This window comes from Elephas maximus, chromosome 2 (genome assembly GCF_024166365.1).
Source record: "Elephas maximus indicus isolate mEleMax1 chromosome 2, mEleMax1 primary haplotype, whole genome shotgun sequence".
NCBI classification, from domain to species: domain Eukaryota; kingdom Metazoa; phylum Chordata; class Mammalia; order Proboscidea; family Elephantidae; genus Elephas; species Elephas maximus.
In genome coordinates, this window is record NC_064820.1 from 190,258,152 (window position 1) to 190,279,828 (window position 21,677).

At 53.0% G+C, this 21,677-nt stretch overlaps 1 protein-coding gene across 1 annotated transcript in view; it reads left to right on the forward strand.

Annotated features, from left to right (window-relative positions):
• FGF18 (fibroblast growth factor 18) overlaps positions 1-21,444 on the forward strand; it is a 42,726-nt gene extending 21,282 nt beyond the window's left edge. Inside the window, exons 3-5 of the mRNA XM_049858900.1 lie at positions 1,775-1,955; positions 14,440-14,546; positions 20,391-21,444. Coding sequence (XP_049714857.1) covers positions 1,775-1,955; positions 14,440-14,546; positions 20,391-20,657 — 555 coding nt within the window. The 3' untranslated portion in view covers positions 20,658-21,444. The remainder of the gene's footprint in view (positions 1-1,774; positions 1,956-14,439; positions 14,547-20,390) is intronic.
• The last annotated feature ends 233 nt before the right edge of the window (positions 21,445-21,677 follow it).

The window sequence follows — 21,677 nt, forward strand, 5'->3', positions numbered from 1 at the left end:
TGGGGCAGAGGCGTGGCTAGGCAAGGTTCTGAGAGCTCTGCCATGGGCTAGACGGTGCCGTGCTCTCACAGCAAGGGGTCCCGTGTGGTCCTCCTGCGTGCTCAGCATTGTGCCAGAGCTTTTGTGGGCTCACAGAACAAACCCAGAGCCCTGTTCAGTCTTATGGTTCAGATGGGATGATGCAGGGAAACAAATAGCAGGACATAAACCCCACTGCCATCAAGTCAATTCTGACTCATAGTGACCCTATGGGACGGAGTAGAACTGCCCAGTAGGGTTTCCATGGAGTGGCTGGTAGATTTAAACTGCCAGCCTTTCGGTTAGCAGCCATAGTTCTTAACCACTGCGCCACCAGGACTCTAGCAGGTCATAGGAAAGCCTAATTAATGCTAAATGGCCAGTACGTCTATTCAAAATTCATTTGTTCATTCATTCATTCAACAAATGTTGGTGTTTCTGCTGTGCTGGTGGCTGGGGGTATAGCAGCACAAAGGTACAGCTCCAGCTTTCATGGTGCTGCCTGTTTAACAGCGCGGGAGACAGACAGTAAACAGATTATAGATGTTCTGTCAGGTTGCGAAGTCCAGAAAGAAAAACAAAGAGTGGAAAAGAAGGGGAGAGTGATGGAGGTGGGTGCTGTCTCAGAAAGTTGTTCAAGAAAGATCTGAGGAGGTGATATTGGAGCAGATTCCTGAATGAAGCAGAGGGGCCAGAAAGGGCTTCGAGGCAGAGGGAACAGCAGGTGCGAAGGCCCTGAGGCAGAAATGTTTCCGAAGGTTCCCAGGCATAGTAAGGCAGCCAGTGTAATGAGGGGAGAGAATGGTAGGAGATGAGGGGGGATGGCAGTCAGGGTCTCCCCATGCACGGCCTTGACCTCAGGGTGATGGGAAGCCAGTAGAGTGTTGAGAGGGAGGGAGGATTACATAGGTGGTTGGATTTGAGTGGAGGATAGACTGCAGGGGAAAGAGTGGAAGCCAGGAGGCCAGTGAGGGGGTTGTTGGAAGTAGTCTAGGTGAGAGGCAGTGGTGGGGGACAGGAAGACTGGAGAGAGATGTGTTGGCATAACCAGAGAAGGCTTCCTGGAGGAAGTGGCCAGTCAAGAGTCAAACCTTGAGGGATACAGGGGATCTCAATGGGAGATGCAAAGTGAGGTCATCTTCAAGAGGGTCAGAATGTGGGTACATGCTTGGTGTTGGGGGTGGTGTGAGGTCCCTCGGGGGATGGGGAGGAGACCCCCCAGCATTAGATCCCAGGGGAGAAGTTGCGGTGGCCTCTGGTTCATTCATCCCCAGAATGAGACTCACCAGGCCTCCCTCCTTTCCCGATGTGAACCCAAACAACAGTTATATGTGCCCTGTCAATCTCCAATCTCCACATCATTTTAGGCACTTCCCCCGACCCCATTTGCTCATTTTATCTTCACAGCTACCTTGGGATGTAGTCAGGGCAGGGATGTTGTCCCTCTCCCACCCTCAATTTTACAGAGAAGAATTTGAGGGAGAAGAAATCATATGCCCAAGGTCACTCCAGAAACCTTCCCTCCAACCTCCTTGCTTTAACCCTGGGCTGATACTTAGCTTTGCCATTTCTTGTCTGGGCTACCTTGCGCAACCTACTTCTCACCTCTGAGCTTCAGTTGCTCATCTGTGAGACGAGGGTGTGTGTGTGGTGGACCTGGCCCGAGCCTTGCTCTTTGATGTGAACATTGCTGGCTCTGGTCTGGAGAGGACCCAGGAGCTCCAGAGTGGCTCACTGTCTCCCTTTCCCTGCCCAGGTGCTGGTGGCCGAGGAAAACGTGGACTTCCGAATCCATGTGGAGAACCAGACACGGGCTCGGGACGATGTGAGCCGTAAGCAGCTGCGGCTGTACCAGCTCTACAGCCGGACCAGTGGGAAACACATCCAGGTCCTGGGCCGCAGGATCAGTGCCCGCGGCGAGGACGGGGACAAGTATGGTATGTGCCAACTCCCTCCCCCCGCCCCCCTCACCAAACACATACTCTTTAAGGCCTTGAAGGACTCAAATTCAAATCCTAGCTTTGCCATGTCCTAGCTGTGTGATCTGGGACCTGTCACTCAGCCCATCTGGGCCTCAGTTGCCTCATCTGTAAGATGGGCATGCAGTAGTGCATCTTTGAGAGCCTTGTTGGGAGTGTTAACTGAGAACGTAAATGACAGTCATCACGGGTGTCGGGTGGTGGTTGCCTGGGGATTGCCTAAAGCAGGTGGTTCTCTCCCAGGCTCAGACACTCTGGGGAGGTACCCTCTGGGTAGTGCTTTTTGGATGCTGCTGCTGATGTTGGTGGAATCTGGCCTGGTGGTGTGTGTGTGTGTGTGTGTGTGTGTGTCTGGGCATGTGTCTGTATGTGTTATGAGCTCGAGTTTGTGCACCTGTAAGCCACGGGTACTCACAAAACCTTGGGACATGGGCCCCTGAACCAGGGCCAAGGGCAGGTTCAAGGGGCTGTGTCCCAAGGTATTGTGAGTACCTGTGGCTTACAGGTGCACAAACTCGAGCTCATAACGCATATAGACGCTGCCTCTGCAAGGGGGCCTGGGAGAGTGAGACACTCTGACTCCCCCCACTCCCTAAGCCCCTAGCCCGCAAAGACCCTCAGCAGACCCTCAGCAGTGAGTGAACCAGACGTGATCCCTCCCTTCAGAGCTTGGGGGGATCTGGCAGACACAGACATGGAGCATACCCTCATCATCCAGGTTATTTATTTAAAGTTGCTGGGAAGGAAAAGCAGAGGCTGCTGTGAGGCCCCCTGGTCCCAACTCTCGACTCTCACTGGAAAGCACCCGCCCCCCATCCCTGGTTCTCAGGCCAGGGCTTGGAGAGCTGTGACTGTGGGTCCTGTGGGTGGCGGCTGAGCCTGCCAGCCTAGGCCCCTCTGCGGTGGTGCCCCCGCTGCCCGCTGGCCCCTGCCCATTGCAGTCGGGACGTGACAACAAGACAAATAATTTCTTGGACCTTTTATCTTGGACACCATTTATTTTCTCTCAGCCCCGGGGCAGGACTGACCTCATGGTAGGGCCCAAGTGTGGCAGCTGCACCGCCACTGGGGGTGGGCTGGGCCAGGCCAGGCGGGCAGGGCTGGGCCATGCAGGCGGTGGCTCGGTGGCTGGGCTCCGGCATCTCCAGGCCAGCTGCCTCCCTCGCTTCTCCCTGCCCCGCACACTCTTACTGCCGCCCTTCCCCGCCCTGTCTTCTCTCAGTCTGAGTCCTCCTCTCCTCTCCCCGTTCTTTGTTTCTGCCATCTCTCTGTGCCCCGCTCTGTACCATCTTCTTCCTTCTCCCTGTCCTCCTCCCTCTGTGCACAGTCCCTGCCCCCTTCCCATCTCTCCCAGGCCCTCTGCTGGCCGCCTCTCTGGGCCTCCTGTGGCTCTGTGCCCCCCTCCCCTGACGCCCGGCTGTGCTGGGCAGACCCAGGTGGCAGTTTTCCCTGGGATCTGCTGTCCAGTTGCTGCCAGAGAAGGGGCAGCTGGCTGGCCGGGCGGGCAGGAGGTGCCCTCCTGGAGAGCCCGAAGCTCTCGCTGGCCCCTCCAGGCTGGGAGAGTACAGGGGGGTCAGACTCTGGTCTGAACCATCTGTCCATGCCCTGAGACAGGAGGTAGGAGCGTGGAAGATGATAAGCCAGGATGCTGGCTGTGCCCTCTCCTTTCCTCGGCTGAGCTCTGTGTGACCTTGGGCAAGCCCTTTGCTTGATCTGGGCCTCAGTTTCCCTTCAGTAAAATATAAGGATTGGGCTAGAGCTGTGCTGCTTAACTGTTAACTTGCATGTGAATCACCAAAGGATCTTGTGAAAATGCAGATTCCAGATCCTGCAGGTCTGGGGTGGGGCCTGAGCTTTGGCATTTCCAGCAAGCTCCCAGGTGGTACCCAGGGATCACCCCTGGGGTTGGCCAATCATGGCTTCTCTTCTAGTACCACAGACTCCATGATTTAGTAACCCTCTCCCCAGGAATATTGTTATACACTCTGCCAACCCCCCAACACCCAGGACAGTGTGGGGTTGGGGGGGGCCTTGCTGGCTGCTCCTGCTCCATTTAAATGTCGAATTAGAATCGCAGATGAGGTGCAGGGACCCCATCTGTGAGCCCTGGGAGAGGAAGTGAGACAATGGAGCCAATTGAGGCTTCCAATCTAGATAATCAATACAAATATTATTGGGAGAGTGATTTATGTGGCCGGGCCGGGCCGGGCCAGGAGGATGGAACTGCTCTGTCCATCTGCATTAGGGGATCTGCCTTGCCTACGGGGGAGGGGCAGTGGCAGTCCTCAGGCCAGGGTGCCCTGGATGGTCCAGGAACTTGCTCCCTCCTTCTCAGGTTCAATCCAGCAGAAAGAATCATGCAATCAATCTAATGTATACTTCGTTAGAATAACGTAATTTTATAACATGCCATAGCTCAGAATTTCAGCAAACACCCGGTATAAACAGGATCCCTATAAACGCCTGAAATCTGGTCTCCTCACAAATACTCAGAATCTCAGATTCTTATAAATACCCCAAGTCTATAGGAGGCATTAGACTCAGCCTGGGAGGGCTCCAGGTGCAGGTCTACCTTTGTCTGGGTGCTTGGCAGCAGTGGGTGGTCCTTCGGTGAAATCTGCATGAATGCTCCTGGGGCTTCCATGCCTTGGTATTCTGTAAGAGGGTCTCCCTGTGGCCCCTGGAGCACTGTGGGAGCCCCAAGGGTGGGCTGCTCTAGGAAGAGGGTGCTGTCTTAGCTTGGGGCTGGTCTCTAGAGGGAGAGGACTACAGCTGAAGGACTGAAGGCTTCAGTGATGGTATACCTGGGGGGATACAGGGCCACCCTGCCCACCTGGGATTACATCAGCCCCTCTTCTTCCTATCCTCTGTCCAGTTACCCCTGTCCTGCAGGCAGCTGCCCCCTGGAAGAAACAGCACTGGACCGGGAGGCAGGACATCTGAGTCCCACTTGCAGCTCTGCCCCTGCGCAGCTGCAGGGCCTGGGGCGAGTGTCTTTGGCTGTGGGCTAAATGTCTTCATCTGACAAGTGGGCATGAGAAGGCCCCCCGCCACCTGCCCTCCTGGTTGATGCACCTAAGCCCAGGATGTGGAGGCAGGAAGTGTGGCTGCTGGGTGACCGGAGGTGGACTTCCAGATGGGGATGGGCACAGGGAGAGCCTGGGGCAGCTGAGTCTGGACCCAGGAAGTTTCAGGGGTCCCAGCATTGGGGGCGGGGCTGAGGGGCAACTCTGCCTTTAAAGCCTTATGATTGAATGTTTCTTCTGATTTCCCTTGGAAAAAGAGTTTCTCTCCTTGAGACAAAAATTACACAAAAAAAGTTTTGCGGGAGTCTCGCCCTCCGGGACTGAGCAGGCCAGGGCAGGCGCTGTGCTAGGCAGGGAGGTGGTAATCGGAGGGGTTGAGCGTGTAGACTTGAGGGGGTGGGATTTGAATCTCGGCTTCAACACTTACTAGCTGGGAGACTGTGGATCTGTGAGATAGCCTTTCCAGTACTGTTTCCTCTTCTATAAAATGGGTTAATTGAAATGAGATAATATCTTATGTCCTAAGGTAATATTATTATTAAAGCAAGAATATTAATAGTAACTACTTGTACCCATTTTTGTGAGATGGTTGAGGGGCAGGGGGCACTGCCATGGGCTCAGGTTGAGTCTCCCTTCTTAGGTTCCAGAAGGGACCCTGGAGAAGAAAGGGTGCTGCCTCCTTCCACTGGGGGACCCTGGTATGTCATGCAGGTAGAAGAGGGTCCTTCAGCTTGATTCCAGGCTGCAGGGCCTGGCTGACCATGCTCGGGCTGCCGTCCCAAGCCAGATAAGGGTCTTTGTTGGACCCTCTTGTTGGGTGTGAACCAGTGTCGCAGTCACGCATTCAAGGACTAATTAGTGAGCATAGGATCCTAATTACTGATGGTGAGTCAGACATAGCTGGCCCAGCCCTCTGGGTGCTCTCAGTCTAGGCCCCTTGCTCCTTCTTAGGGGCTGAGTTTGAGTGGGAAGAGCCTGGGCCACTTGCTCCTTGACCTTGAGCCTGTCCCATTCTCTCCCTGGGCCTTGGTTTCCTCATCTTTAATAGGTGTGGTGGGGAGGTGGGATGCTCGGTGTGGAGTTAGTACTCTGCAGGCTTCCTCCAGCTCAGGCATGTTGTCGACTGGTGTCAGCTCACCTTCGCTTGGGCTTGGCTCCACCAGTCAGCCTTCCTGAACCCCCAGGCTGGGGGACATGCTCTGAGCCCCCATGCTTGCCCTTGTCCCAGAGAGGGCCCTGCCGGGGTGGAAGCCTCTGTTGATATGTCTGGCTCCCCTCCCAGAATTTGAGCCCTGGAAAGCAATGAACCTGCCCTGCTTTCTGATGTGTCCCCATGTCCAGCTCAAAGCCTGGCAGAGAGCAGGCCTCCCCTACAGGTCACTGGATGAATGGATAAAGTGATTGTGGGGGTATCCCCAAGCATAATCAGGGGCTGACTTTATGGATCACACAGAAAGGGGGTGAGCTGGGGGCAAGGGTGGGAGGAGGCCCTCTTGTCGCCATTTTCCCCACCCTGCTGGATGGCTGAGTCCCAGCGAGGAGCAAGGTCCTTGTGCTGGCTGGTGGGGCCTCAGGCCCAGGGCTGAGGTAGCAGGGACCCTTCCTCTGAGTCTGAGCCCCCATAGTCCTTGAATCAGCTGCAAGGCCCAGTGCGGCCTGGCTCCTGACTACTGCTCCAACCTCAGGCTCTTGTTGCTGCTCAATGTGCCCTGGCCACCACGGCCACATCATTCAGGCTCCCAGCTAAGTGCTTCTGTATTAGCTATCACCCCAACCTGAGAATGCTCTTATCAGACACCCCCATGGCTGCTTCCCTACTTCATCCAGGCTCCCATTTAATTGTCCCCTTATCAGAGAGTCCCTGTCTCTGCCCCTCATGGGTATACTTTTCCCCCGAGCACTTCTCATCATCGGGCGTTATGCTATGCGTTTAGTTATTCACTATCTTTCTCTCCTGCTGCAACAAACACAAATTCCTCGAGGGTTGGGTGTGCCTGTTCTGTTCACGTTGCATCCCCAGTGTGGATGTGGGGGTGTGGATGTGGGTCACTCCCCTGAGGACATCATGGCAAAGGGGCTTCTCTTCATGCTTGGGGAGGTGCCTGGCACAGAGCTGAGCACACAGTAGGTACTTGGCAAATCAACCCTTTCTTCCTTCAGTCCCTTCCTAGCTCTCTCCTTCCTTCCTTCCTCCTTTCCTCTCTCTCTTGCTCCGTTCCTCCTTCTCTCCTTTCCATCCACCCACCCATCTACCTATCTTTCTATCCCTCTGTTTATTTGTCCATCATCTATGAGGGCCGACTCAGAGAGCGAGAAACAGGCCCAGCTTCCCCTAGCCGCTCTCCCAGCTGGGAAGGGGCATTGATATCTTAGTGTGAGCCCCCTGCCTTCTGGGCTCATGTCCCAGAACTTCTGTCTCTGGTGAGGAGGGGCCACCCACGCCTTGCCGACCCCACAGCTGAAAGGGCTATACTAGAGCTACAAAAAAAAAAAAAATACTAGAGCTACAGCGAGGATTAAATATAGCTCATGATCAATCATATTGATTTTTTCCTCTTCCTTTCCGGTGAGCTCACGTGGCTGCAGACCCTCCTCAGGGGTTTTAGGAGAAGGGGAACTGTGTGTGTGTGTGTCTGCGTGTGTGTGTGTATAACAGAGAGTGTGTGTGTTTGTGTGTGTGGGTGTGTCTGTGTGAGTGTGTGTGTCTGTGTGTTTGTGTGTGAGTGTGGGTGTGTCTGTGTGAGTATGTGTGTGTAGCTGTGTTAGTGTGTGTGTGGGCGGGTGTGTCTGTATGAGTGTGAGTGTGTCTCTGTGTATGTCTGTGAGTGTGCGTATCTGTATGTTTGTCTTTGTGTGTGTGAGTGTGTATGTGTGTTTCTCTGTGTGTGTGTATGTGCGTGTAACAGTGATGGGGAAAGATCTTCAGAAAGGATTCCTTCTCCTCCAGCCCCCACTTCTCCCTCCCTTTCCTGACCTGGCCCACCTTCAGAGGGGAGGAAGGGAGTACTGATTCAGGGTGACCTCCAAGCTCCTTTCTAGCAAGGACGTCTCCTCGCTTCAGGACGATGCTTGGAGAGCTGCGAGCAGCACTGTCAGCGCTGGAATTGCAGCGGCCGGCTGCTGGCCACCCGGGTAGGGCCCACGTGGGGGGCTGGCTCTCTCATCTCTCCCTGGCTCCTAGCTCCTCACTCCTCTCACAGGTCCGGGGTGACTTCACCCGAGGCTTGGGGGAAATGAACCCATTCTCTGGCTTTGTTCTCTGGGTCCTGCCTCCTGTGACTCTGACTTTACTCCCTTTGTGTTGTGCCTCCCTCTGGCTCTCCTTTCTCACCCTTCCAACCAGAGGTCCTCAAGTGAGTGCCTAGAGTACACCCTGGGAAGCCCAGCCAGGGGTTCACACTGGACTCAACCAATCAGTCAGCATCACTTCTCTTTCCTCTGCTACCACCTGCCTGCGGGGTGTCTGTCCACCCTGCCCAACTGCCTCTGCTGGACTCTCTGTGCCTGTCTGTCTCAGAACAGCTGGAGTTACTCTACTTTTGTCAAATCCTGCTCCCACCACTTGCTAGCTGTGTGACTCTGGGCAAGTAACTTCACTGCTCAGTGTCTCAGTTTCTTCATCTGTAAAATGAGGATAATAGTTCCTACTTCATAGGGTTGCTGTGAGGATTAAATGAGATATTCCGTTTTAGACTCTTTGCCCAGTGCCGGCTAAGTGCACAGGTAAGTGTTACCTGTTATGTTTTAGTTATCATTGTTAATCCAGGCATTTAATAGAAACGGGGTGGTGGGGGCGGGGGTGGGTAGAAAAGAAAAAGATCTTCCTTTCCAGCTCCTTTTTCTTCCACTCTCTCTTTTCCCTTTCCTGTGTTCCACTCGCGCTGTGGGAGAAGGAGTGGGTGCCTTCGAGCTCCTTCCCTCTGGGCGCTCCCTGGTCCCCTGGGCTCCTGCTGTGTGCTGGGTCCTGGGGAGACTGCCGTGTGATGTGGAGCTACCCCCTTCTGCATGAGCCACTTCTGGTTCACGCAGCCCCCTCTTCCCTCACCCAGATCTGAAACCCTTTCCCGACTCTTGTGCTGCGGTCTGATCTAGTCTGGGTGCTCCTAAGGGCTTCCCCCATCTTCCAGTACTGGTTCCGAGGCACCTTCCTCAGGGTGGTCCTAGGGGCCACCTCCTGCCTCAAGGTCATTTGGGAGTGGAGCTGAGGAGGAATCGGCCCCCACCTTTGGCCCTGTGGGCGTTTCTTCACCCATCGGCCCCTGCTCCAAGAAATCGAGGGCAAAGGGAAGACCTGAGCAACCTCCATTTGGGGTTCACTCACTCAACCACTTCTCCTGAGAAGGGACTAGGGTGGAGGAGAAGTGGGTGGTGGGATAGACAGGCTAAGACTAAGAATTCTGGGCCGGCCTGCCTAGGACTGCATTGTAGTTCTACCGCAGTGTGACCTTGGGACTCAATTTTTTTATCCGTAACATGAGGATAATAATAATAGTTCTAACCTCATAGGATTGTTGTGAGGATGAAATGAAATTATACCCATAATATAGCTAGAACAGCACCCAGCACATGATAAGCTCTAAATAAATGTGAGTTACTGATACTTCTCGGAGGCCTTAGAGGTCACCTGGTCCTGGTCCAGAGAGAGACAAGGTTTTTCCCTTGGTCACACAGCAAGTCAGAATATGTCATAGTAGCACTGAGGCTGGGGACAGGGTGAGTGAGAGCCCTGGGTTCTAGTGAATATCTTCAGTAGTGCAGGCCCGAGATTCCTCTGGCGTGGAGGGGGGAGAGTAGGGGAAGAACATCGACTGTGGAATCAGAGACCAGGGTTCAAACTCCTATTCTGCCCTTACTAGCTGTGTCACCTTGAAGAGGTCCCATTATCTCTCTGAATCTCATTTTCTTTAACTCATAGGTGATGTTAGTCATATCTGCCTCACCAGCTTGTTTATTCATTTAATAACATTCATTTATAGGTCATTTACTATGAGCCAGGCGTGTGTTGCTGCTGCTGCTGCTATTGTTGTTGGTTGCTCTTGAGTCGATTCCGACTCATGGTGACCCCACGTGGGCAGAGTGGAACTGCTCCGTAGGGTTTTCAAGGCTGTGACCTTTTGGTAGCAGATCGCCAGGCCTATCTTCTGGGCACCTCTGGGTGGATTTGAACCACCAGCCTTTCAACTAGTGGTTGAGCACTTAACCATTTGCGCCACCTAGGCACCTGGGTATGTGCTAGGAGCTGGAAATCACAGTGGTAAACAAGACAGATAAGTCCCTGCCCTCATGGAACTTAACTTCTGGTGAGTGGAGGCAGTCACAAAGAAAGGTAATGGATAAAATAATTTCAGAGGAGAGCTCTGAGGAAAATAGAGCAGGGCCTGGGGAAGGGCTGGGTTGGGGAGAGTGGTGCTGACATCAGACAGTGTGGCCAGGGAAGGCCTCTATGTGCAGGTGACATTTGATTCAGAACCTGGGAGATGAGAAGCCACTGTGGGAGGCTCTGGGTAAAGCAATCTCCTGGCAGAGGGAACAGCAAGTGCAAAGGCCCTGAGGCAGGAGTGTGCTTGGTATATTCGAGGGGGAGCCACGTGTATCTGGAGGGCTGTGAAAAGGGGGGAGCAGTGGGGACAGTCAGTAGAGGCCTGAACAGTTGCCTCTCGTGGGCCCCAGAAAAGAGTTTGGATTTTCTTCTAAGTGGGTTGGGGATCCCCAGTAGGCTTTTAGCAGGAAAGCGACATAATTAAATTTATATTTTTAAAGGATCCCTGTGGCTAGTGGGTGGAAGATAGCCTGTTGTGGGGCGGGGGGGGGGGGGAGGGGGCAAGGGTAGCAGCAGGGCAGGCTGTTGAGCTGAGCAGGCTGGAGGTGATGGTGGCCCATCCTGGGGAAGGAGTCTGATGAGGAATTCAATTAGACAATGTCATAAACCACTCCTGCATGACCTGGTGTAGGCTTCGTGTGTGGAACTGAGCTAGATGAGGCTTCTAGCTCCTGAGAGTCTCATTTTGGGGGCTTGGGGACTTGATAGCAAGGATCGTGATGCTGAGGACCAGGCAGGCTCTGGCGGCAAACCTAGCTTGGGTGGTGTCTCTCTTTCTCCTTCTCTCTCTCTCTCTCGCTTACTTGCTGAGTCTCACTCTCTGTCTCTTATTCGCTTGCTGAGAACTGCTGCTGATATTACTCCCCAAAGACTTTACATAATTCTGGCCCAGATCCCTCTTCATGATGTCATGTGCCGAGTGGAGTCTAGGTCACTCCGTTGCATGCTGTGGTCGGTGGAGAACAGAATTCTGGCTCCCCTGGTGCTGTGGCCTGGCGCAGACCCTCCCCATGCTGGGTGGGGAGGGGGGCAGTCAGGCCCTGGCCCCAGGCCTGTGTGGCCTGCTTAGGCAAAGGCTGAGCCTCCTGTGGTGGATCTGGCTGATGAGTGGTGGGGGCTTGGGCTTTGGGACACATCTGCCCAGAGCCCTGGGCCCCCTGGAGCCCAGGCCCCAAACATAAAGAGGCAAGCAGACCTGACATCATCCCCTCTTGCTAGGTTGCCTCGCTGAACCTCAGTTTCCTACTCTGTGAAATGGGGACAAGGATACCAACCTTGTGGGGACCTGTGGCTTCAGTGGGCTCATACAGGAGCTAGGCTGATGCGTGTTAGAGGCTGTTCTGAGGACAAAGCTCAGGCAGTGCTGGGGGAGAAGCGGACAGAGCAGAGTCTCTACTTGGACTCACGTGGGCCCCAGCCCTGTGGCCTCGTGGCTTTCGTTATAGTCGCTCATCCCTGCCTCACTCCCAAACTCAGCTCCCCAATGCCAGGTAGATCCAGAAGAAAGTAAAACCCTCTCCCTCATGCACAGGTGAGGAAACTGAGGCTCAGAAGGGGATGTGGTTTGCTCAGGGTCACACAGCCGGGGATGGCAAAGCCAGAAATGGAATCAGAGCCTGTGAGTCCCAACCCGAGGTGCTTTCTGATGCACCTGGCAGTGTGCGGCCGCCTGTGACCCTGGAGGGTACCTGGGAAGTTGAGATCAGAGGGTAAGACTTGGGGAGGCACGTTCTGTTCTACCTCTTCTGTTTGCCACACATCTGATTTTTTTCACTATGGTTTGCTTTTTCTTAATATCATCAGGAAAACTGTTTTGCAGTTATTAGGGAACTCAAGCAGCAGTTGCTGAGCTTCCTCTTCCCAACCTCTGAGAACAGGGAGCTAGGCTCTTTATAGCATCATTTTGAATAAACCTCACAGTAACTGTTGAAGATTAGGGGTGATGTGGTGCAAACAGTTAAGCACTTGACCACTAGCCAAAGGTTGTGGTTTGAACCCACCCAGAGGCGCGTCAGAAGACAGGCCTGGTGATGTGCCCCTAAAAGGTCACAGCCTTGACGACCCCGTGGTACAGTTCTACTCTGCACACATGGGGTTGCCATGAGTCGGAATTGACTTGACAGCAGCTAGCCACAATATCCCCATTTTACAGACAAAGAAACTGAGGCCCCAGCAGGTCCTACGGTTGGGTAGTGGAGTCAGGGATTCATATCCAGATCTGTGCATTCCAGGGCTTTCCCCTTTCCGCTTACATGTGCCACCTTCATCGGTAGAAGAAGCTTCTGGGAGCTGGAGATCCTCCTGACCCACCCAGCTCCTACCCTGTGTGGGACAGAGGAAAGGGAGGAAGGAGATGGAGAAGCAAGTCCCAGAGCTGCTATGATGTTTGGCCCTGTGTTCCTGGGACCAAGCTAACAGGGAAATTATACAAAGTTTGAATTAAAGGGGAGCAGGGAGAATTGAGGGCTTGTATCACCCTCCTCATCTTGGAGTTGGTTAATATTCCTGACTCAGGGTTTACTAGAGATGGGGGGAAGGAGGAGAGAAGAATGTGCCTCCCCTTGTTTCTAGAATTACTAAATTCTTGTTAGATCTTTAAATTTTATGTAAATTTTTTTTTCCCATGGAAAGGTGGGTATCATATTTTAATTAGTAGTGGTGTCAAAGAGGGGCTAGATTAATTATTGGAAATCTCAAGTTCCAGATGGTTTTAATTTTCACAGCAGGGCACCAAGGTATATATATTTAAAATTTTTATTAAAATCATACCCAGTGTATTTTAGGGGCACTGAGGTACACTCTTTGTGGCTCCAAAGATACTGTACTCAGGAATTTGGGGCTGTGATTTTTGTTATGGAGAAGTAAGCCCCTTGTCACTGAAATTAAAATTTTGTGGGGGAGGGAGGGTTGGATGTAGGGAGGGAGTGTGAGAGTGGGGGTGGGGTGCAGAGGCAAAGAAGGCAGCCGTGGAGGCTGGGGAGGGGAAGACCAGGCACAGGGCTTCAAGACCAGAGAGGAGAAAGAGCTCAGAGAGGATGCATGTCTTCCCCAAAGTCACACAGCACGTTAATGGGGAGAAAATGTGAACTGGCGGAGGGACAGAGAGGAGTCTGTACACAGCATGCCGAATCAGTGGGTGGTCACCCTTTGGCCACTTGATGTCCTTGTTTAGTCAGGGCTGTGGGGAGTCATTTCTGGATACCCCGTCCTGAGGGGGTGGTCTAGCATGGGGTCTCCCACTCCTAAAAAAAAAAAAAGAAATTTATTCAGACCTGATTGGGACTTCTGGGCTCCTAGGAGTTAGTCACCCTTAGCCTTGGAGGGCTTGACTGAGGGAACTGGATATCCTGAATATATCCTGGGGGCTCACACCTCCCCTTCAGGTGCCTTCCCCACTTCAAGTGGCTAGGGCAAAGGTGCCATGGGGCATTCACAGGGCTTCCAGGAGTTTCTCCTGGGGGAAGGGGCCTCTGACCTAACTCTGGAAGAAGTAACTTTATGTCCCCAAAGACATGTATGTGTGTGCGTGTGCGTGTGTGAGCATGCTCACATACATCTGTCTGTCTGTCTTAGTCCTGAGACAGCAGTTTCTCTGGGGTTATTTGTATGACTGTTAGTCCTGCTTTGAGAAATGAGGTTATTTGTATGGCTGTCCGGCTTTGGGAAGTGGGGTTATTTGTATGGCTGTTGGTTCTGCTTTGGGGAATGGGATTATTTGTATGGCTGTCTGTCTGGCTTGGGGGAATGGGGTTTTTTGTCTAGCTGCTGGTCCTGCTTTGGGGAATGGCGGAGAGGGGCTGAGGGAGGTGGGTGATGATGGGCAGAAGACAGGCATACTTGTTTTCTAGCCACAGGGGCAGAACTCATCTCATGCTTCAGCAACCTGGGTCCCCAGTGAAGCCAGGAGAGGCTAGGGGTGGAGAACACATGAGGGACGGCTTCTATCTCCAGTGGGACCTATGAGAGGCCTCCTCATGCCTGATTTTGGGGGATAGGGAACCAGGGACAGGGTCAGGGACCATGAGTTCCTGAGTCTTTAGGCCAAGCCATTGCCCTTGGTAAAAAATGTGTCTTGTTCTCCTTCTGCCTCTCGAAGCCCAGCTCCTAGTGGAGACAGATACCTTCGGTAGTCAAGTCCGGATCAAGGGCAAGGAGACAGAATTCTACCTGTGTATGAACCGGAAAGGCAAGCTCGTGGGGAAGGTGAGTGATGGCCCCAAATTCCCAGGGACTTGGGGGTTCTCGCAGCAGCTCTAGGTAGCTGGGACTTGTGTCCAGGGCCCTGTCAGCCCCGAATGGATTCCTTTCACCTCCTTCTTTGCCCACCATCCCAGCCTGCAGGTCAAAGTTTCCATGGCTGTGACTTTGGGGTAACTGCAGGGCCCAGATCTCTCCTGCTGGAAGAGGAGCTCTGGTAGTAGGAGGACCCTTGGGGTGCTCTGGGGCTTCCCGACTACGTGTACCTGATGTCTGGGAACAGGGAACTGGAAGGCCAAGGGCGGTGGCTGCAGCAATTGTTTTAACAGTCGCCAGGGGTTTACAGCGCCATGCAGCATCGGCCTCCGGAACCCGGCATTTCGTCAGGCCAGGCCTCACGGTTCTAGCATTTCAGGAAGATTTTATTACTTTGGAATGGGCAAGAGAACTGCATGTAACGATTCAGGGCAGGATGGAGGGATGGACCTACATGCTGGGGGCTCTGAGCCTCCACTGGTCCTGCATCCCCGTGCCCCCCCCTCGCCCCACCTTTTTTCTGCATGTGCTTGTTTGTGATGTTCACACACTTGCTGCCTTTGGGTGTTCACATGGAGGTTAACACTGGCAGCAGTTGTATGGTGGAGTCATGCTCTGTATCCACCCTGCTCTCTGTAGGGACCATCCTCACTTCCAAATCCATCTTGCATACAGGGGTGGGGGAGACTCTGTCTGGCGGGTGGAGTGGGGGTAGAGGGTAATTCCAGATTGCAAGGGAAGAGACCTTCTCCTGGTTGAGGGCAAGGCCTTGAATGATTATTAGTCGTTTATTACACCTCATTTGGGGAGGGAGGTGATCACAGTCTTGTAAACAAGCCATGTTTTTGATTTTTCTGAAGTCCACTTCCTACCCTTCATGTCCAGAGCAAGGAGGAGAGTGTAACATGCCAGGGACCTGGGCCAGGGTTTTGTTGCATTATTATAATCAGTTAATCATAATGGTAACGATGGCATCTATTAATTGAGCACCTACCTTCTGCCAGGCTCTGGGCAAAAATGCTCACTAAATATCCATGAAGTCACTACCAGTACCTTCCCCATTTCACAGATGTGAAAGCTGAGGCTTGGCGGTATCCCAGGCACTTGTCCCAAGTCCCACGATAGAGTTAGGCGGGATTCGGAGCCCTATCTGGAAGGAAAAGATTCCAGCCGCGCTGCCCACACTGTCTTAAGTGTCCCAAAGAGCAAAATAATAGTAATCCGAAAAGCGCGTCTTCTCCACGCCGAGGAGTGGTTTTAATTAGTGGTTCACTCTGCACAGTCCCGAGGCCGGCCGGCTGGCGTGGGGGCTCCCGGGCCGGCGGCCTCAGGAGGGGCGGGCGGGCGGCCGGGGCGCGGGCGCCGGGTCCTCCTGGCCGGCCGTTTCCTGTGGCGGCGGCCCGGCCCCGCGTCCGGCGCTTTGTTCTCCTGCCCGCCTGGGCCGCCTCCCAGGCTCAACCTGCTTTGAGTTTTAGGCTCGTTTTTCTCTTTTTCAAGGCGGGGGCTCGCGTCGCCCCGCCCGTGCCCGGTGCCCACGCGGCCGGAGCGCGCCCCGCCCCGTTTGCGCGCGGTTCCGGGCATGGTGACCCCAGGAGGGCCACCGTGGGGTCAGAAGAGCAGCCCCGTCCCCTCGGGCCGCTCCCCCCGCCGCTGGGCCGCCCTCCCGCCCGCAGCCCGGCGGCTGGCCGCTGAGTCACCGCTTCCACAGGAGCCGGCTCCGATTTCCTGCCCCCTCGCCCTCTCTCCCGTCATTAATATTGGTGACGGTTCAGCTGGCGCTCGACTCGGCACAGCGGAGGGAGCACCCCCGCCCCCCGCCTCCCTTCCCTCCTGACCCCCTCTTGTGATCCCCCCACCCCCTTGCAGTTTTTTTTCTTCTGGGCTGCCTGGGGCGGGGGGGGGGGGCGGTGCTCTGAGGGTGCCCCTCAAATCCACCTGTCCTCGCTTTGCCCGGCGCAGGTCCCCCTCTTGGCCTCGCTCAGTCTCCTGAAGCTGGAATCCTTAGGCTCCTGGGTTGATCTACCCACAGCCGCCCTGACTCGTCAGACCCCAGGTCCTGGGATTACCCGGCCTTCAGAGTTCCCTTCTTCCCTAACCCCTGCCACTGCCTCGGTCTGGGTTCATACCTTCGTGGGAATTGTGGCCGCCTCTCTGGGTGGGTTCCTAGGCACTGGGCTCCACCCCCAGCCTTTCCCCACTGCCCTAGTCTCAACTTTCTAAAACACCAAGGAGATTAAGTCTCCCTGGCCCCTTCCCCCTCCCAAAAAACAAACAAACAAAAAACCCACTTCTGTCCAGTTGATTCCGTCACATACCTACCCAGTAGGACAGAGTAGATTTCCAAGGCTGTAAATCCTTTATGGAAGCAGACTGCCACATCCTTTTCTCCCATATTGGCTGGTGGATTCCAACCACCGACCTTTCAGTTAGCAGCCAAGCGCTTAACCACTGCACCACCAGGGTGCTCAAATTCCCCTAAATCCCTAAGGTCCTGGGCTATTCACTTACTTTCTAAACACAGATGCTCTGCATTGTCGGAACCAAGTGAGTCAGGCTTTCTAAGGGTGGGGTCGAGGCTCAGGTATTTTTTTACACAATCTTAGAAGGTGATAAGTAGGGTCATAGAGCTAGTCAGCAGCAGAGCCGGGCATCAAGCCCAGCAGTGGCCTGCCCTCAGCTGCTCATCTGCTTGTGTCTGAGTTCATGGTGGGGACCTTGTGATCATCAAAGGCCCCATGGCTGCCTCCCAAGTAGCACCCCAAGCTCTGAGGTTTTGAGAAATTCAGCTCACCGTCCATCTCCTCAACCCTCTTTAAGTAACTCAGACGTGTATTGTGCATGTTTGCCAGGCACTGTGCTAGCCCCTTGCACATCCCAAATCTTAATGTCCATGGTGGCTGTGTGGACCTGGGGGCGGTGTTGTGACAAGCAATGCCTGCTCTTCCACTCTTTCTAGTGTGGACTCAGTCTCTGAATTGAATAGAGGAGAAGCGAGCTGCAGTGGTAAGGTCAGGTTTAAATCCTGGCTCTGCCACTTACAAGTTCAATGACTTTGTACAAGCCCTTTCACCTCTTTGAGCTTTGTTTTCTCATATCAGGTAGAGTCTACTTCAGTGAATTAAGAGGATTAAATGAAATAATGGATTTGAAAATGTCTGGCTGGTAGCAGGCAATGAATAAATGTTGAATGAATGAGTGAACAAGTGAGAAGGGAAGGAGACCAGTTGGGCCAGGCAGTGAGCTCTAGCCTCTCCTTGCTTTCCCCCTTCTCAACCCCATCCTTCAGGATGGGCCTCACCATGGCTTATGACTGTCCCTTTCGTGTGTCACTCCCACCACGTGTAGCCTGTGAAGCTCTCACCCATTCAACCACAAACTTTCTGGAGATGCCTGTCTTGGGCTCAGGCCTGTGCTCAGCTCTGAGGTCACTAAGAAGCGGTCCCAACCTCATGAAGTTCCTGGGCTAATAAGGAGGCAGGCAGACATGAATTGCTGTCTTGGGGGTGAGAGGGAGGAATAGATGCTAGGTGGGTCCAGAAGATGGAGTATGTGAGCCCAGGAAAGTTTAATGCTTGATTGGAATCTTGAAGGAAGAGAAGAAATTACCCAGGGAGAAAAATGGCAGTCAAAGAAGGCTTCCCAGAGGAGGCAGTTACTGTGCTAAGCCTTGAAGGATGAAAGCAGATTTCCAGGGAATGGCAGGTACTCTAGGTGGGCTAACAACATGGTGTGGCCTTTGTTCAGTTTGCTCTGATTGTTCTGTTGAGAACAGCCAAAGAACCTGGACTCAGGTCAGATAGGCGGCTTCCACAATTATCTATGGGGGACCCAGAACCCAAGGACCACTCCCCTCTACTCCCATTGTACATATGCCCCTGGCTTCCCCCACAACAGTCCCTCCCATGCTGTCCTCAGGGCCCCAAGTATGTTTTCCAGGCCTGCCCCCTGCCTGCTGTACAGTCTCCTCAAAAGATCTCATCCTCCAAAGTGTGTTTTCTTACCCTGCCTGTCCCTTTCTGCAAAGTTCAGCACTTTGTCTGCAGGGCCCAAGCTTGCCCTCCGCTCAAAGGTGAACGTTCCTGGAAGCTCCAGCCCGTTTTCCACTTCAAACAAAAGGCTGGAACTCGCACCTCAGTCTCCACACACAGCCAGAATGCTGGGCTCCAACTTGGCCGGGCAGCCGTCCGTAACGAGGAGTGGGCCTGGCCTAAATTTGGAGATGTTGGTTGGAAACTCGAGTGCTGCTAATTCAGGCTTTCCAACTCTGTGTGTTTCCCACTCTTCCCCATCGAGCAAGTCGGCGGTCTTGGGCAGGAGATTCAAAACCCTGCCTCCCCATCACCCTTCATCCAGAACAGATCTGAGGGAGGGAGGCCAGGCCAGTCAGAACCATCTGCTCTTCAGAAATAAGTTAGCAAGTTCCTACTGTGTGTCAGACTCATTTATAGGCACTCATTCGTCACAGCACCTCTGTGATGCAGAGGTCCTTGTCCTTATTCTGTAGACAAGGAATCTGAGGTTTAGAGAGTGGAATTAACTTGCCTGAAACAAAAAAAAACCAAACCCAGTGCGGTCGAGTCTATTCCAACTTGCCTGAAGTTATGCAAAAAGTCTCAGAGCTGATTTGGCTTCTGAAATCTAGTGCTCCTGGCTCAGCATACCTTGTCTCCCAGGGAGTTCACACATCTGCTCGGGAGCCTGAAATCCCAGAGCCCAGGGCACAGGTTCAAAAGTTTGGCTGTGTTAAAATTCTTATTTTTGGAGCCCACTAACCCACTTCACACCAAACATTAAAATGCCCTCACAATCCACATTAAATGTAATTTATATTTAACTTTATAATGGTGGAGTTGAGCTACTGTTGAGTAGTTGGCCTAATATCAGGTTTTGTGTGCGTTGGTCCAGGCTCTTTTCTGTTGCAAGTGATAGAACACAATCTCAACTGGTTTAAGGGAAATGAAATATTGACCTACATAACTGTGAGGTGACTTGAGCTTCAGATGCAGCTTGATCCAGAGCCCAGATGATGTGATCAGGACTTGGTTTCTCTCAATCTCTTCCTCTTGGCTTTGCTGCCTCCCTGCTGGCTTCTCTGTCAAACAGACATTCTCCTCATGGTGAGAAAATAGCTGCCTCGGCTTCAGCCTTACATACTTCCCAAGCTGAAATCTGCCTATGGTTTTTGAGGGAGTCCCTGGGTGGAGTACCAGCTACTAACTGAAATGTTGGTGGTTCGAACCCACTCAGAGGTGCTTTGGAAGGAAGTCTTGGTGATCTGTTTCCAAAGGTCATAGCCATGAAAACCCTATGGCGCACAGTTGTACTGTACATAACATGGGGTTGCCATGAGTCAGAAAGGACTGGACAGCAACTTTTTTTTTTTAATAGAAAAGTCTCAAGGATCATTCTGATTGGACATCTTAGGTCACATGCCCAGCCCTTAGCCAATCACCGAGACCTAGGGGAAATAATGTTGTGATTGGCTAGGTCTGGGTCTCTTGCTCTAGTACAGTTGAGGTAGAGCCTGGTGGGGAGTGGGGAAGGCGGGTGGATTCCTGAATGACACTGGGAGTCTTACCTAATTGGAGGGTATGGAAGGGTGCAGGGGTGGCCAATATCAAAAGTCCATTCCACTTGTGTAGGAGGTGAAATGGCTGAGGGCATAGCTTGGTTCTGTGTGTATACCCCCTGCCTCAGGCCCTCTCTTCTCTGCTGCCTGGAGCTACGGCCACATTTCCATGCTTTCATCACAAAGTTCTGCCTCTCTGCACCCTGCCCTCCTCTTCTCACCTCCTCCTCTTCTCTTCCCTGCAGCCTGACGGCACCAGCAAGGAGTGTGTATTCATCGAGAAGGTCCTGGAGAACAACTACACAGCCCTGATGTCGGCCAAGTATTCTGGCTGGTACGTGGGCTTCACTAAGAAGGGGCGGCCGCGGAAGGGCCCCAAGACTCGGGAGAACCAGCAAGACGTGCACTTCATGAAGCGCTACCCCAAGGGGCAGGCCGAGTTGCAGAAGCCCTTCAAGTACACAACGGTGACCAAGAGGTCCCGACGGATCCGCCCTACACACCCCGGCTAGGCAGACCCGTTGCGGCCCCTGCAGGCCGCCCAAGCCCACACTCACACTCACAGAGAACTGCATCAGAGGAATATTTTTACACAAAAAATAAGGAAGAAGCTCTATTTTTGTACATTGTGTTTAAAAGAAGAGAAAAACTGAACCAAAACTCTGGGGGAGGGGGGGAGTGCGATAAGGATTTTATTGTTGACTTGAAACCCCCGATGACAGAGGACTCGCGTAAAGGGACTGTTGTCAACCCACAGGTGCTTGTCTCTCTCGAGGAACAGACAACTCTAAACTCGTCCCCAGAGGAGGACTTGAATGAGGAAAACGACACTCTGAGAAACCAAAGTCCTTTTTCCCAAAGGTTCTGAAAGAAAAAAAAAAAAAGGAGAAACAAAGAGAAAGTGGTACAACCAACAAACTCCCCCCTTCCCCAGCCCCCCAGCCCTGCCCCAAACTCCAACAAAAATCGCTCTCTGGTTTGCAGTCATTTATTTATTGTCCACTGCAAGCTGTCCCGAGACACCGCGCAGGGAAGGCGTGCCCCTTGGAATTCTCCGCGCCTCGACCTCCTGACGACAGACGGCCTCGTCCAATCATGGTGACCCTGCATTGCTCGCAGTTCTGGAAGATGCTGCTATCGACCTTCCGTGACTCACGTGACCTAGTACACCAATGATAAGGGAATATTTTAAAACCAGCTATATTATATATATATTATATATATATAAGCTATTTATTTCACCTTTCTGTATATTGCAGTTTCATGAACCAAGTATTACTGCCTCAACAATTAAAAACAACCGACAAATTATTTTAAAAAAACATGAGGTGAGTGGTGGCCGGGGGCAGGGCTCAGGCAGAGCGGCCCCCTTTGTGTTTCGTACTTCTGGGTCTGATGTCTTTGCACTGAGAGCTGGGATCTTAGTCATTCATTCATTCATTCACTGACTCATTTACAAATATTTAACTATGCACGAGGGACTGTTCTAGGCAACGAGACTGCAACCTTACACAAACAGAGGGAAATCTTTG